The 17,074-nt window shown below is 40.8% G+C and overlaps 2 protein-coding genes and 1 long non-coding RNA gene across 6 annotated transcripts in view; 2 read left to right on the top strand and 1 right to left on the bottom strand.

Annotated features, from left to right (window-relative positions):
- Positions 1-357: 357 nt before the first annotated feature.
- Positions 358-11,252, bottom strand: LOC131447118 (tyrosine-protein kinase STYK1-like). Of its 4 annotated transcripts, none has more exons than XM_058618602.1 (11): positions 11,163-11,248; positions 10,603-10,703; positions 9,840-9,898; positions 7,146-7,394; positions 6,250-6,486; positions 5,294-5,490; positions 4,903-4,983; positions 4,146-4,360; positions 3,956-3,996; positions 2,737-2,833; positions 358-1,505 (listed from the first exon to the last, which is right to left on the bottom strand). In XM_058618602.1, the coding sequence occupies exons 3-11, from the start codon at positions 9,895-9,897 to the stop codon at positions 1,310-1,312; spliced, it is 1,371 nt and encodes a 456-aa protein (XP_058474585.1). In that variant the 5' UTR covers position 9,898; positions 10,603-10,703; positions 11,163-11,248; the 3' UTR covers positions 358-1,309. The 4 variants fall into 4 exon arrangements, with proteins under 4 accessions (XP_058474585.1, XP_058474583.1, XP_058474582.1 ...); XM_058618600.1 differs by lacking the exon at positions 10,603-10,703 and adding an exon at positions 10,314-10,460 and having other exon boundaries at positions 11,163-11,247; XM_058618599.1 differs by lacking the exon at positions 10,603-10,703 and having other exon boundaries at positions 11,163-11,252.
- On the top strand, positions 1,548-4,476 carry LOC131447119 (uncharacterized). The gene is made up of 3 exons (XR_009233996.1): positions 1,548-1,820; positions 2,739-2,824; positions 4,121-4,476. It is a non-coding gene; the product is annotated as an uncharacterized LOC131447119 (long non-coding RNA).
- A 1,122-nt stretch (positions 11,253-12,374) lies between the features above and the next one.
- The window catches only part of LOC131447113 (chloride channel protein 1-like), a 35,251-nt gene continuing 30,551 nt past the window's right edge, over positions 12,375-17,074 (top strand). The window contains exon 1 of the mRNA XM_058618588.1: positions 12,375-12,507. Within this exon, the coding sequence (XP_058474571.1) occupies positions 12,457-12,507 (51 nt within the window). The 5' untranslated portion in view covers positions 12,375-12,456. The remainder of the gene's footprint in view (positions 12,508-17,074) is intronic.

Below are 17,074 nucleotides of genomic sequence, written 5' to 3'. Positions count from 1 at the left end.
AATGTTAAATGTTAAATGTTGGACAGAAACTACATGTTATGACTGATTTAATGTGAAACAAATGCGACAAAGGAGCTATTAATTAAACTTAATTGAGTTTCGGAGTTGGGAAAATCCGAGTTCCGACAACAAATGGAACGCAGCAGTAGTCACTCATGATTTATATGTCATCTTGCTTTTAACTTAAAAATGTCCCCAAAAAATATGAATCCAACCTGTGTTGCACACATAATCCTAATGTATTACCAATAACGTGTGTTTTAGTGCAATAATATCATGATTTTCATCAGGATAATTGTGATATTTGTCTAATTTTCCCCATGTTTGTAGGACTTATATATGCAGCAAACACAGCTATAAGATTCACCTGTTTTATTTATTAAAGCACCGCGTCGAGCAGGCCAGCACAGACAAGGTGAGTGAACCCAAAATTTAAGTTTCAACCCGAACAGACGAGTTACGACAGGTTTCCACCTTCTTTAACGTGAGGTCATTTACCCTGGGATTGGACCAAACCATACATATGTGGATTTATCATGTAAGTGCTAATTGTCTTTAGTGGACTTAATCTTCATCTAACAGGATTTATTTCAGTATTTTATTACACATAACTATCGTCCACCACTAGCTATCTATTATAAATTGTCTGTTTTTTTGCAGGTTAAAAGTGCAAAGAAACGTTATACTGCTCTTTTAAAATTTCCACAATCATAGTTTACAGAAAAATACACATTTGCAGTTCATATATATTTATATTTACACATATATATATATATATATTAAATCTAAGTGAGTTCATTTTCTACAGAAGAGTATGAGGGCCATAAATAAAAAAAACAAAACATGAATTCTGATTAAAAAAAAGTCAGAATTCAAGATTAAATTCTGACTTTCTTACTTTTATCTCAGAATTTTGACATTTTTCTGACTTTAAGAATTCTGATAAAAAAGTCAGAATTCTTAGATTGAAGTCAGAATTCATTTGGACTTTCTGACTTTTATCTGGGAATTCCGAGAAATGTTTTTTCTCAGAAAACATTTTTTTTTTCTCTGACTTTAATCTCAAAAACGAATTCCGACTTTATTTTGAGAATTCATGCTGTTTTATATTTTTCTTTCTTTCATTTTTTTAATGTGACCCTAATACTCTTCCGTGAGTTTCCAACAATAAAAAGCCAAGTGCAAAACAAAAGTAGAGTTCAATTAAAAACGTTTAAAAACGTCCATTTGTCTTCTGACTTCTCCCTGTTGCACTTCCTGTATGTATATAAAAAAACCGCCAGCCAACGTTGATGACCCTCTCAGCCAATCAGAGCACAGCATAGTTGAAGGCCTCCCCATATCCCGCCTCTCTCAGGTATCTCTCGATGTTGATTGGCTCGGACACGATGAGAACTGTCCTCCCATAGGCTGATTTCTCTCCCGTCTCGAGCTTCCTCGTCAGGTCCGCCATGGTGACGCGCTGCTGGGGATTCCAGTGGCAGCAAGAACGGATGATGCTGTACCTGTCCACAACGTACCCGGTAAAAACACGGTTAAAACACGTGCCACACCCACTGAAATGTTAATATATATCACCTACACGTATTTATAAAGGTTATTACGACATGAAATGTCGTTGAAAGTGGTGGAATAAGCGTTATCAAACCGCCATGTCAGGCAGGTTGTTGCACTCAAGACAGGTTAGCTTGAAGGCGCCGCCATTTTGTCTCAGTGTGAAACCGGAATGAAAACTACATAAACAAGGAAAGTCCCGGGTTTTTTTTTTGGTTATAACATGTCGCTTACTTTAAAAAAAATACACACATTGAAGGATTTTGGTGAGTCATACATATATTTAAGGTTTTTAACTCGTTAAATAAACTTGTTTACATGCGGAGCTGGTCTGTAAAAATCACCAGTTATTGACTGTTGAGTTTGGCTGTGGTGTCAACACAACTACTGATCGATTACCAAGTTAACCGTCAACTGTTTTGTTAAACGATTCATCGGTTTGGGAATTAAAAGCAGTTTCTGTGATTTTTCAGCTTCCGTATGTTAATGTTCTGAATTTAGTGTGGTTATTGTTGGTATTATAACCATATATTCACACTCGCTATATTATTCATTGCTGTTATTTACTACAGCATACATTGACTGTTACTAATCAAACATTTTTTTTAAAATTGTTTAAATCTTAAATTAAAAGTTGTATGTCGTGTATTAGATTAGACGTGTGAATCTCACAATCCAATTCACGATTTGATAAAAACATTTTTTTAAAATTCTGTTTAAATCTTAAGTTAAAAGTTGTATGTCGTGTATAAGATTAGACGTGTGAATCTCACGATCCAATTCACGATTTGATAAAAACATTTTTTTCCAATTCCCAAATCATTTTTGATTCCAAATTCATTCAGAACATAGAGCTGCTAATGTGACGGTCTACTCATGATGATAAGTTTTGTATTATATATATTTACATTTATTGAAGTATCCTGGGTATAACCTGAAACGTTTGCATATGTTTTTGTTTTATTTCTATATCTTAATCTGGTGTTTGTCACTTGTCTACCTCTCAAACTTTTGATACTGTAACCCCAAATGTCCCCAGTGTGGGATTAATTAAGTCTAGGGCTGCAACTAACAATTACTTTCATAATCGATAAATCTATTCAGCTATTTAACGGTGCTTTATAAATCTATATCGATTATTTTCTTGATCAATCATTGAGTACTTTAGTTTGGTCTTCTTACAGGGTGTTGGAGCATGTCGGCGGTCGTCTGAGATGCTTCCCTCTTTGCAGATGTTGCAGAAGTTCAGCCGCCATCAGCTCAGCAAACGGTGGGTCGCCTGGTAATGATAGTGATCATTTCAACACTTAAATGTTGTCCAGCATGATTCTGTCATTTGTTAAAGAGGAACTAAACCCCTGTTCTGAAGCTGACTCCGCCCAATGCCTGATTTTGAAAATCTATATACCCAATAAGTAGGCAGGGAGTTATTGGTAACAGGGGGGTGAGCACCACAGGGGGCGTGACGATCAACTGACAGCAAGTGCAAATGTCGGCAGCTTGCTGTGGTATTTCCAGTGGCAGCTTAGAGCTGCATTTAGTGGGAGACACACATTTCAATAAGTTTCCACACTCACACACTCACACATGACATTTCCCACACTGATAAGTGATAAAAGTCGCCGCAAATAAATGAATAATATATGAATAGCTGATGTGAAGGCAGATTGCTCTGCGTAGTTCACTCATACAGCTGTCTTGAATTAGCGACCTATCAGCCAATCAGAAAATAGTATACACTGTTGCTGGGCAGAATGGACGCGCTCAGGTCAGCCAAGTTCCACTTCACTTCTGCCGTCTCACATCTGCCCGCTTCCACAGCTGCACAGCTGGAGTCAGAGACAAGGTTTTTTTGTGGTTCTTCTGGCAAAGAAATCCACTTTAAATGTTGTAAACACAACAAACAGAGCAGTGATTCTACAGAGCGATTAAACAGGAGCACGCTGACGATGTGGTGTCATCACGGGATCTTTTATTCTGAAAAGTAAACCGGATGTTTTATTTTCCTACTTCCTCTCCCGCTCGTGCTGAATTTATACAGCTCTGCTGCGATATCTGCCAGAAATATGAGTGACTCTATCCACTCCGAGCCCCGCCCCCCGCCCTCCACCGCTGTGTCTGTGGGGGCGTGGCTAGAGGAGGACGTTTGGTGATGACAACATGGGAAGAACCAGCTAATAGGAACATTCATATGTAATGGGAGGTGTTTATCCAGAGAAGGCAGTACATACACACATTTAACACAAAATACGTCATTCAAAGACTTTACACAAAACTACCAAGAGTTGGACCTGGATCAGTCAATAATATTACTAGATAACCTTATACACGAGTTTGAACCTGAACAAAGTAGTTTAGGGTTTAGTTCCTCTTTAAGTAACTGAAGTTACAGAACACTCACCCAGTGAGACCATTTCATAGAGGAGGACTCCAAAGGACCACCTGGTAAAAAAAAGAAAAGAAAACAGAGATGTGTCGTTAAGAGTTTGGTCTCACGTTAAACATTTAATGTCCTTACTGAATCAACAAAATAACTATAGTGGATGTTCTTGTCAACACTCAAAAGATCATCTATGGATCTGGACACTCACACGTCGCTGCTCTTGCTCATGGCTCTTCTCGCCAAGACTTCCGGCGCCTGCCACTTCCTCATCTCCATGACGTCCACCTCCCCCAGTGAACCGGCCCGCGCTGTCCTCCGGTATACGGAGCCCAGACCCCACAGCTTCACCGTCAGGTCTCCACCAACCAGGACGCTGCTAGCCCCGACGTTGCCATGAACGTAGCCTTTACTGTGCAGGTAATCCTACAGTGTGATGAAGAGGAAGATGAGGGCAGTTTATGTGTGTTCATATGAGGTCCTGAAACTGAAATGGATGCAGATTTTAACTACTTAATAAAAGGCTCACCAAATGAAATCTTTGCCAATGTCTTTAAAAGTATGTTTGCTTCCTTATCTCACCTTAAAACAGACTTTTCTAACAAGAAAACGGGAAGTTTGTGTCACTTTGTAAACCACTCACTCTCCCACACCAAACCTCATAGAGCAAATCATCACACACACACAGGAGTTGTGTGTGATTTTTCTGTAAACTATGAATGTCTAGTTCAGATGGACCTCAGGGAGCAGTGAGCAGCTGTGAGAGTTTTTCTTGTTCACTGTTGGAAAAGTTTGTCCAACAGTGAGATCATTTGGAGAATAGATTCTTATGTAGACTTAAGCTGATGTAGATTAAAGTCTTTTGATAAGTGGTTATCATGTGTCTCGCGCTCATCACTTTGACCTGATGAGTGAGAAATGTGAATATAAAGATACAGAAAAAACTGATATTTAAGGAAGAAACTGACCAGAGCAGAGGCCACTTGTCCGGCCATGATGAAGATCCTCTTCTCTGTCATGTCACATGACGACTCTGAACCTCTGTTGTCCTGTAGTAACACGGAAGAAGAAAGATGTAAAACAAGCGTTTAATGAGACCAAGTATGGACACTACGTCCCTTCAGTCGTATGATACACTGTCCAACACTGTCCAACACTGTCCAACACTGCCCCACACTGTCCAACACTGTCCAACACTGCCCAACACTGCCCAACACTGCCCCACACTGTCCAACACTGCCCCACACTGCCCCACACTGTCCAACACTGTCCAACACTGCCCAACATTGTCCAACACTGTCCCACAAAGGCACAAAGCTGTAATTCCTCTTATGTCCAGAGTATTTCAAAGTTTGGTACCAGATGAACCTGCACCTGTCTACATCTCCACAGGAAGCCCAGCAGGTCTCTGTGACGCAGCTCCTCCATCACTATCATCAGAGGCGGCTGCACTGAGACCACGCCCAGCAGCGCGGGCAGGAAGGGGTGTGTCCCCAGAGCAGAGACGAAGGAGGCAAAGTTCAGGAAGTGCTGCCTCTCACCGCTGTTTGCCGTTTCTGCATGGGAAAGAAAAGGTAGGCATATTTGTGTCGGTCCCTCGTTTTTAGGTCCTTGCCCGTCCGTTCAAACTTATTTTGAGCACAATATTTTTAGGATATCTTAAGGGAATCCTTTGAGACTCAAGGATGTAGTGGTCGTTGGTGTCAAAGGTCAAGCTCAGAGGTCACAGGGTCGGTTTTTTTTTCCTCTTCTGGATCATTGAAGTTCTTTTTAATCTATAAAATATTCTTAAACAGTTAAAAATGCTTTGATTATGTCTACTACTACTATTATATTTATAATATCTACTTCCAATATCTATTATTATATTTTTTCTTTCCGGTAACTCTGTAACAGCCTTGAAACCCCTGAAAGATGCGATACAAGTACACATTTATTGTTATTTTAATGATTGCTAAATATTTAACTGTACATTTTTGGTTTATAATAGTTTTTCTTTTACACAGAACATTTGTTAAAAAAAATCTTCCAGTCTAAAGTATTCACTCTAAAGAAGGGAATGACAATAAAGCTGCAACTAACAATTTGTTTCGTAAATAATCTATTTTCACGATGAATCGATCACTTGTTTTGTCCATAAAATGTCAAAAAAAGTTGATCAATGTTTGTCAAACCTGGAAATGATGATGTTCTCAAATGTCTCCACAAACAAAATTCATCAGTTTTAATGATTTCTTAGTTTTATGGACCAAAGAAACCAGGAAGTATTCACATCACAGAAACTGGTTTTAATGAAGTTGTCGGTGCATGTTTACCTTTGAGGACTCTCAGGACCACGTCCCTGTTGTCCATGCGTCCTCTGTAGAGCGTGACCGCATCATTAGCTTTGATGTAGACGGACATAGGCAGAGCAGTGAGCTGGCTGAAGGCTCCATGGTGCCTCTCTGTGGTCACCTGCGGTGGTGCGCTCACGTTCGGCTTCACGTTCTGCTGCACTGGCTGAACCGACAAGGGCAGCACTTCATGTTCCAGCGGGTTCAGCCCAGGGGGCGCTGTTGGGATAAATATTAGACGAGAGTGTGATAAAACAGTTTAAATGTTTAATTTACAGAAAACGGCGTTGATCCAATACTGTTCACAATCACTGGATTAAAAAACGTGAAATAACATAAATGCATCGCTGAGAACCGACTTAGGGATGAACTGTATCGATATTTCTGCTGATATCTGAAATGTCTATATATCACGACATCTAAGTCACAATACTATACTATCATATTTAATTATCATCACTCGACCCAAGTAGACCTGCAACTAACGATTATTTTCATAATCGATGAATTAGAAATAAGAAATAAGAAAAATATCAGAAAACCTTAAAAAATGTTGATCGGTGTTCGTCAAACCTGGAAATGATGATGTTCTCAAATGTCTTGTTTTGTCCACAAACCAAAATGATTCATTTTTAATGATTTCTTTGTTATCCAGAGCAAAGAAATAAGGAAGATACTCACATTTAAGAAGCTTAAACAATCGGAAATCTTATTTTTAATTCAAACCGATTAATCGATTATCAAAACAGACGTCGATTGATTTAGTAATTGATTAATAATCGATTAAACGATGAATTGTTTCAGCTCTAGACTCAAGCCATCATCATAATTCCTCTAATAATCAGGAAAATCAAGTCAGAATGTTTGTGCTGTTTTACCGTCGATGCCCTGTAGGTGGGGTCTCTGCGTGTGTCTGTGCGATGACACACGATGATGATGCTGCTGACGACGATGATGATGATGGTGGGGGTTGCTATGGTGATGGTGGTTGTTCTGAGGGGCTGTGATGTGTGAGGGTCTGCGTTCAGGACAGTACTGTCGCAGAAACACGAAGAGTAAAGTGACGAGCGTGAAGAAGAGGAGCAGCGTGGGGACGATGATCACCGCCTGCAGGTGTGTCCTTGTTACTGCAACACACAGAGAGAGAGAGAGAGAGAGAGAGTGAGTGTTAGAGTTTCACAGCCTGTCACTGTCGAGGGGGACACATTTCTGACCTTTGAACTTTGTGTCAGTATAAATTCTAGGGCTGTAATCAACCAAAGAAATTCTTGGTCGACTGAAGCCCTGAAAATCAAAGTGTTTTGCATCACGTGCAAGATCTGAAGTATTCTATGTCAACGAGTGACATCAGCACAAGAACACAGGAATATTTAGATGTCCTCACACACACACACACACACACACACACACACACACTGAACACAGGAGCCGTGAAACTGAGCTCCTGTGTTCAGTGTGTGTGTGTGTGTGTGTGTGTGTGCATGTCCTCACACACACACACTCACGGCTCACACACAAACAAACTGCTGCTGTTGTTGTTGTTGTTGTTGTTGTGGGCGAGTGCGCCTGCAGTAATAAAACCAATCAACGATTATTAGACTAAAACATTGAAATATGCCAATTCTGATATGCTCATATACTCAAAACAGACGGAGCAACATAGCACAGACAAGTTAGCTTAGCATTTTCATATGACATGCCATGTTTTTAGTCGAGCTGTGATATGAAAACTGTTGCTGGAAAACTTTGCATTCGACTTTTTTCTTGCCATCTGTTTTTGTAAAATGTAAAATGCCACAAATGCTGACGTCTGTGACAGGGGTGCTCTGAAAACACCCCTATTAGCACTTGGTACATTCCTCCAGATGAAATCAAATGAACCACAGACTGTACGAAATGAACACGGTAAAAAGTCGTGTGGAACCAGAACTATGGACTCATAAATGGACCAGTCGACCGGGACTTTACTGCCCTAATAAATTCAGCTGCTTGACTCTGAGTTTGGAGATTACGACACAGTCATCAGTTTAATCCCAGCGTGACTGACTGATGACATCATTGTCTGTTGTCACGCTTTCGACTGAGGTCCATTCATTTACTGCTGAGTCATGTTTTTATGAAAACACTGAAACATTACACTTCCAGTTTAACTCAAATACTGTTTTCATTCACTAGAATAATCTGATTCTGACCAACTGAAATAATCCAAAATTCATTTGATTTCACAAACTCGCATAATCTGATTAATTGAACAAAAATTGCACCTGCTGAATCAATCTGATTTAAACTCTCTCAGTAATCTGTTTTCATCCTGCAGGGTAATCTAAATACATACACCAACAATATTCTGATTACACCAACTGCAGTGTGAATAAATTCCTTTGAATAATCTGATTGTGCACACTAAAATTCATTACATATACATCACACAATCCAATTAAGACCCCTGAATTAGTCAGATTTCATGAACAGACATAGTAATCACCAAACTAATCTGATTTGAACCCCCTCAGTAATCTGTTTTCTTCCTGCAAGGTAATCTGAATACATCATCTGAAGTAATCTGAATACATTCCCCAGAATAATTTGGTTGTGCCCACTGAAATAATCTGATTATAGACGAATAACTGAATGCACTCAATATATGTATATGTATATTCATATAGAATGATGTAAAAAAAACAACAACAACCTAACATATTATGATAGGAACTATCCCTTTAAGCCCTCTCTGACTTTTAACACAATTCTTGGGGCAGACACACACACACACACACACCCTTGTCTAACATGATGACAATGCAGTGTAAAGACTGAGAAGGCCCTGGTTGTGTCACGTGTTCAGGTGTGGTGACACAGCATCAATCATTTTTCTGTCATTTCCATGAAACACACACAGAACTAGCACTCCCTTCTTTCTCCGTCACATCTGTCGTTTTCTGACTGAATGTAAATATGAATGGTCATTTTGTTATTATGTAACTTAAATCTTAGACGGCTGAACGAGCTTGACCATGTCATATTATTCAAAGCACAAAAACACTTGTAAGTGATAAAGTCCAGTATCTGTACTTAAATCATAGATCAATATAGAGTTCCATGCAGCTGCAGACAGACCGATAAACCCTTGAACCCTGGGCCAATAATCAGGCCAATATTTGTCACTTTTTGAATAACCAGCATTGCTTGATTATTATTTATTCATCAGCCAGTTACAGTCAATATTTTTATTGTAAATACTGTATAGAAGTTCACTGCATTACTTATTTTAGGGAAAAAACAAGAATAAATCAACTTTTAAAAGTTTTATATTACTGATACTGACAGGTTTGGCAAAGAAAGAGAATCATGATTTTTAAGATAATAAGAGATAATTGAAGACAGAGATTAAGATACAATTATTTTGTTAAATAAATGAACTTGTTTGGTCCAAAATAGAAATATGTAAAGTGTAGAACGTTTGCAGATGAAAACCAGAAGGAATATGGAGCGTGTGAAACACTCTCAGGGAGGGATGAGGAAGAGTGAAAGGGTAGGAGACGAGGATTAGGGATCCAGAGTGGTGTCCTTACTACAGAGGTTGTCGTCGGGTGCACACGGATCGTCCTCCTCTGTGGAGTTGGATGACATTCTGCAGAGAAGATCAGTGTTACTATGAGCGGGAGGAGGAGATCAGTATTACCTCTGCTCAGCACACACACACACACACACTTTATCACACCTCTACTATTAGATCCATGTTTGCTTTAATCTGCACTTTTATATTTGACTAAAGTTCTGTCACTGATGGAGAAGAGGAAACAATTGTAATGGAAAAGTGACACCTTTACTTTTACTAGCAATTAAAACTAATTAGAGCTTAGTAATGATTAAATATTTACACGTATACACCCATAGGAGGTGTTAGTGTAGCTGTCAGCAGAGCGAAAGGCAAAATGAACAATGACTGGTTTAGAGAGGATAATGTAACTACAGGAGGTTCTGAGGACAGAACCCGGTCCTGTTTCTGACAGACATCAAATATAATCACAATCATATCATCCTACCTTGTTTCTCTCCTTGGATTTTTAGAGTTCTGACAAAACTCAGGTTAACGTGACGGCGTTCTCGTCGTGTTGCCGGCGAAGAAGCTTATGACAAACGTACGACGCCTTCATGTTTCATGTTGTAATAACGCAACATCATCCGCCGCTCTTTAGACAATGGAAACATCTCATTTAAGAGTGTGTGACACACACTCACACACACGCACACACACGCACGCACACACACCCTGTGGTATGAAGTAAGCATTCTTGTGTACAGTACAAACAAAGCATTATCACTAACCCTAACCTTAACCAGTTCCTCACAAGTGATGTTCTGCCTCATTAGGACCAGGTTTTGGTCTCCATGAGGTCTTCTGGTCTTGACAAGGTCAGTGTTTATGACAGGTGCTAAAGAGATAGCACACACACACACACACTTAGACATGGTGTGTATGTCACTGAACCAGTTTAACTGCATTGTGTTTTCACACCCACATGAACCTGCAGCTCTGCCGCATCAACACAACAAGAGACACACACAGTTGTTAAAAACACACAGACACACAGTTTTTAGAAATACACACACACAGAGAACAGACAGACACACATACAGAGTGGGAACAGACACACACACACACACTTGTGTAAACACATACAGATAATAGACACACACACACACATAGAACAGACAGACACAGTGGGAACAGACACACACGTGTAAACTAAACACACACAGACACATTAAATGTTTTTACAATGTCACATAAAACATTGTTTAATGTCTAACATGAAATATTGTGATATTGTGAATTTTACCCCACAGTTTCACACTTAAATTTTATAATTATTTTTTATTTAACGTCTCACCTGGACGAGCGGTTAGGGTTAGAGGTCAGGGGTCAGCCTCGTCTCCAGAACACGCGTCGTTCCTGCCGCAATCCAGGCAAACGTGCGACTTTACCAAAAACCAAAGTCACGTCCGACTGCTCCGTTTTCATGTTTTCCATGTTTTCTCACAGTGATTTTCATAAACACACACACACTAAACACACTCTCTGTCTGTCTGTCTGTCTGTCTGTCTGTCCTGCTGACAGTAGAATCTGTGTCTGTTTTCTTTTCACCACCAGCTCACTTTGTTCTCTCTCTCTCACTCTCTTTTGTCCATCTGCTCTTGCAGGTTGGCCACACCCACTAACACCTCTCACCTGCTTACACACACACACAGGTGCAGGTGTTTGTTCTTCCTGTTGTGATGATGATGATGTTGATTCCACTTTGTTTGTGGTTGTGACCGATACTGATCCCGATATGACAAACTCTAGTATCTACTGATACTGATATTAGTGTGTTACAGTCATTTATGAAGGTATGAACACATTTGTGCCGAGTCATTTCAAAGAGACAATTCTCCAGCTGTGTAACAAACAGCCCAAACATGACTCAGCTAGAATTATTGTGACATATAGGATTTTTGGATTGTATCGGCTTCTGCTTTTTTATCTGTACGATATCAGCTCGATTCCCATCCTTAGTTTGATCCTGGAACATTTATCTCTATTTGCTTGTCTGAAATTGCTGACTTGCGAACTATTGCTGTTCTTTCTTTTTTTAAGCTAAACTTAAACATCCCTGTGTCCTTAGTTGTCTTTTTCTTCTAATAGTTATTTCTGATTAGTGTAATGCTGCCCTCCACAGTTCAAAGTTCTTATCCCAGTTTGACGGTCTTCTGATTACTGTTTGTTTTCTTCTGATTCTTCTTTTGATTCTTTCTCTTGACAGGCAGTAAACTCAGAGGTGTAATGCTGCCCTCCACAGTTCAAATTCTTTGTCACATTTTGAAGTTCTTCTAATGATAATTCTGTAATTACAAAACTGAACAGTTTTAGTTTAGTTTTGTTAGTGAAATAAAACATGTTTCTTTAGTTCAGATTTCTCTCAGCGTGTCTGGATGTCTTACCTGTGCCAGTGATGCACAGGAGTGAGAGTGTCTGTGTGTCTGTGTGTGTGTGTGTGTGTGTCTGTGTGTGTGTGTGTGTGTGTGTGTAACCCTAGCTTTAAACCATGTCAGCGTGTATGTGTGTGTCCAGCACAGTCGGTCCTGGTAACGTTGAGACCGACGGTGAGTGCCCGGGTTTATTTTTGGGTCAGTGACGGTGTGTCAATGGCCGCAGATGCTTCAGAAAGGAAGGCTCTGAGATACAAGCAAACCCTGGTCAGTGTCTGTCTGTTGTTCTGTCGTCTGTCTGTCTCTCTCTCTGTCCATCCGTCTCTGTCTGACTGGTGTGTTTGCGTTCCTGTTGTCGCATTCCGTACGTGTAGTGGAAGTGCAAACTGCATGTGCATGAATGAATCATGTGTGTGTGTGCGTGTGCGTGTCTGTGTGTCTGTGTGTGTCTGTCTGAAAACCATTCAGCAGCTGTATAACACACACATGGTCATGCAACAGGTGTTTTAGACTATGAACTTCCTTCACCCCGATCACGACGCACACACACACACACACACACACACTCAGCCAGCCACCTGTTTACTCTCCTCTCTGCACCTTTTTTATGTTCTCAAGGGTTTGAACATGTGTCTTGACTCTGACACGTGTGTAACGTGTGTTTACATGTGTGACGCTAAACGAGCCACGTACTATAGAGCCACGTCACGTAGAGCCACGACACGTACTATAGAGCCACGTCACGTAGAGCCACGACACGTACTGTAGAGCCACGACATGTACTGTAGAGTCACGACACGTACTGTAGAGCTACGTCACGTAGAGCCACGACATGTACTGTAGAGCCACGTCACGTACTGTAGAGTCACGACACGTACTGTAGAGCCACGTCACGTAGAGCCACGACATGTACTGTAGAGCCACGTCACGTACTGTAGAGCCACGTCACGTACTGTAGAGTCACGACACGTACTGTAGAGCTACGTCACGTAGAGCCACGACATGTACTGTAGAGCCACGTCACGTACTGTAGAGCCACGTCACGTACTGTAGAGTCACGACACGTACTGTAGAGCTACGTCACGTAGAGCCACGACATGTACTGTAGAGCCACGTCACGTACTGTAGAGCTACGTCACGTAGAGCCACGACATGTACTGTAGAGTCACGACACGTACTGTAGAGCTACGTCACGTAGAGCCACGACATGTACTGTAGAGCCACGTCACGTACTGTAGAGCCACGTCACGTACTGTAGAGCTACGTCACGTAGAGCCACGACATGTACTGTAGAGTCACGACACGTACTGTAGAGCTACGTCACGTAGAGCCACGACATGTACTGTAGAGCCACGTCACGTACTGTAGAGTCACGTCACGTACTGTAGAATCACGTCACGTAGAATCACGTCACGTAGAGCCACGACATGTACTGTAGAGCCACGTCACGTAGAGCCCCGTCACGTACTGTAGAGCGATGTACTGTAGCGCCATGACATGTACTGTAGAGCCACGTACTGTAGAGCCGCAATATGTACTGTAGAGCCACGTTCTGTAGAGCTACGACATGTTCTGTAGAGCCACGTCACGTACTGTAGAGTGACGTACTGAAAATGACAGAAAATATTCACATTTAAGAAGCTGAAAAATGACAGAAAGTAGAACATATATTCTATGTGTGGGTGCGTGCACGTGTGTGTGTGTGTGTGTGTGTGTGTGTGAGATAAACACTGATCTTGTCAGGACCTCAGTCCTCATGAGGTTAAGTTCAGGACTAAGATTTTAATTGAAATGAAAGTTATGGTGTTAAGATTAATGCAGAGTTTTAAGTGACTGACCACTTAATATATAATTTGATATAATTTATTCTAATCATTTTCATATCATTTTTGCATCATAAATATGTGTGTGTGTGTTAATGTTTAAGGAACATGTAAAAACAACAAAATCTAACAAGTTATTGACTACAAAAATTTGAATGATCATATTATAGAATATAATGTATGGTGTGTATTTATTTATACAGTAGCTTTGACTTTAAATGACAACATAACATGGAGTTGTGTGGATCATATCACACAAACAGAATTCACATTTCTGTGAGACCTAGTGTGAAAATGTCTAAATGTGTTTACAATAAATATGTTACTTTAGGGGGCCACACGGTGGTGTAGTGGTTAGCACTCTCGCCTTGCAGCGAGAAGACCCGTGTTCGAGCCCCGGTTGGAACAAGGGCCTTTCTGCATGGAGTTTGCATGTTCTCCCTGTGTGTGCGTGGGTTTTCTCCGGGTTCTCCGGCTTCCTCCCACAGTCCAAAAACATGCAATGTGGGGATAGGTAAATTTGACACTCTAAATTGACCATAGGAGTGAGTGTGAGAGTGAATGGTTGTTTGTCTCTATCTGTGTGTGGCCCTGCGATGGACTGGCGAACTGTCCAGGGTGTACCCCGCCTATCGCCCGATGTAGCTGAGATTGGCACAGCACCCCCCGCGACCCTCTGGTTGAGGATAAAGCGGTAGATGATGATGACTGACGTTACTTTAGGAACACCATGATGTCATAGCTCCACCTCTTTCTTGCCCTTGTGTTCGCTCTCGCCGTCTTTATTGTCGTCGTCATCTTCTTCTTGTGTTTGGAGTTTGTACACATAGCACTAGCTTTATCGTCTGTTTTTGTTGTGTTTCTGGGCAGTGTGTTACAGCGCCACATACAGGTCTCACACATGTACTACAGTGTTTATAGACTCGTCTGTAGGCGGGGTTCTGGAAAACCTTTTAAGAGTGGGGGGAAGAAGTCCTTCCTGTCTGTAAACACTCGAGGGAGGAGGAGGAGATGTAATGGAAACGGGGGAATACAGAGAGACACGGAGAGAGAGAGAGAGAGAGAGAGAGGTGTGAGGGAAATGCAATGAGGTTGACTGGATCACACCGGATCTAAATTTATCTCAGAGTAGTGTTTCACCGGCAGAGAGAGAGACAGAAAGAAAGGAAGCAGAGCAGAGGGCACGGGATGACGGGGGATTAAAGGGGGACAAGTGATTAGTGAAGAGTCGAGTGTCGGCGCAGTCCGCAGGGAAGACAGACAGACAGACAGACAGACAGACAGAGGTGTGTAAGTGATGGACACTCAGTCGTGGTGATAACAGACGTGTCACTGAACAGCTGACTGTGTTTACAAACGTGGAAATACCTGAGATGCTCCGTGTGTTTGTTCACCTGCAGTCACATGACTACACACACACACACACACACACACACCTGTCTCTAACCTGATTTTTACCAGAAACCACGTTTATGATATGTGTAAGTTTAGTTAAAAATTTGATAAAAATAAAGTGGAAACAAAAATCAGGTTTTTAAATAAAATAACGTTATTATTATTACAAACTTAAGAATATATGGTTTTATTTGAGATGTTCAAAAACATCAAATTATCTAAATAAAATCTCTTAAATCTCTTAAATCCAAAAACATTTAAATAACATTGCTTCAGTTTTGAATGAAATAGCCTGTTTCATTTTAAAAACACCTGATTACAATTGAGCCGCAGTTTAACTTCTTCAGGTTCCACCCAGGACACTTTTGTCTTAAATGTTATAAATATCATTATTTTTCTTTGATTTGCTTAGTTTTACTTTGCAAATTTAGAAAGGTTTTATATTTGGAAAAAGGCAAACATGATTTCATTCTTAGCACACAACAGCAGAGTTAGACTCTCAATTTTGATTTTTAAAGATTTTGAACCGGAAAAAGATTTTTAATGGAATTGTGAACCAAGGAATCAGAATAGATTCACACCTTTTTTGTTGTGATTCCACTACTGTCATAAAACATTAGCAGTAAAAAAAAAAGGAAGTAGTCACGCGTGGTGGTCACAGATCCGTTAGAGACACTCTTCTAATCTCTAGTGGCGTTGGATTTGTGCTTATTAGATATTACATCATTATTTTTCACGTCACACCAAAGCCCATAGAGAAAATCAGTGATTTCAGCTCACAGGGACACAGGAGCTGCTGGTCCTCTGCTGCCTCGTGTGGTTACTCTGTGTCACTGAAGTTAATCTGAATGAAGGATTTTAAAAGCCGAACTCACAAAATAAGACATTAGAACTGGAGGCAGCAGTGGATCAACAACTCCTGTGTGTGTGTGTGTGTGTGTGTGTGATGTTAAAATCACTGATTTTCTCTATGGGCTTTGGTGTGGGAGAGTGAGTGGTTTACAAACTGTTGGAAAAGTCTGTCTCACAGTGAGATAAAGACATGAACATGTGACGTAGATTTTGTGGCTAAACTCTTACAAACCACACTCCAAAAACACTGAACTATCTCTTTAAAACCAGTCAGTGTTGGATGTTTGTAACCCGGGCTGAGGCAGACTGCTTTGAGTGTGAGGAGGAAACACTTGCTTGGGTCGGCAGCAGCAGAATAGTGTGTGTTTCTCTTAGTGTGAAGAGGAGCCTCGTGGCTCCGCCCACCAGGTCACAGGATCTGGGTGTGTTTGTTTTCAGTGACGGCTCGTCGTGTTTTTCACTGATCACATTACTGCAGTACTCTGTAGGACCTGTCAGCACATGTCGTCCTCATGGAGACCAAAACCTGCTCCAAATGAGGCAACACCTCATTTCTGAGGAACTGATTAAGTTGAAGTCTACGATTTGAATTGTGGTTATGGTTAAGGTTAGTGATAGAACCTGGTACCTGGTGTTTTTTTAGTTCAGCTGAGCCGAGACTGCCGCTCACTGATTGGTCAGAGAGTGTCGTCACTGAAGAGTCGTGAGCGTGACGTCCAAGTCTACTTAAAGTTCCAAATGTACTTAATGTTCCAAATGTACTT

The sequence above is a fragment of the Solea solea genome, chromosome 20, assembly GCF_958295425.1.
Source record: "Solea solea chromosome 20, fSolSol10.1, whole genome shotgun sequence".
NCBI lineage: Eukaryota > Metazoa > Chordata > Actinopteri > Pleuronectiformes > Soleidae > Solea > Solea solea.
This window is presented reverse-complemented; position numbering and strand designations above follow the sequence as displayed.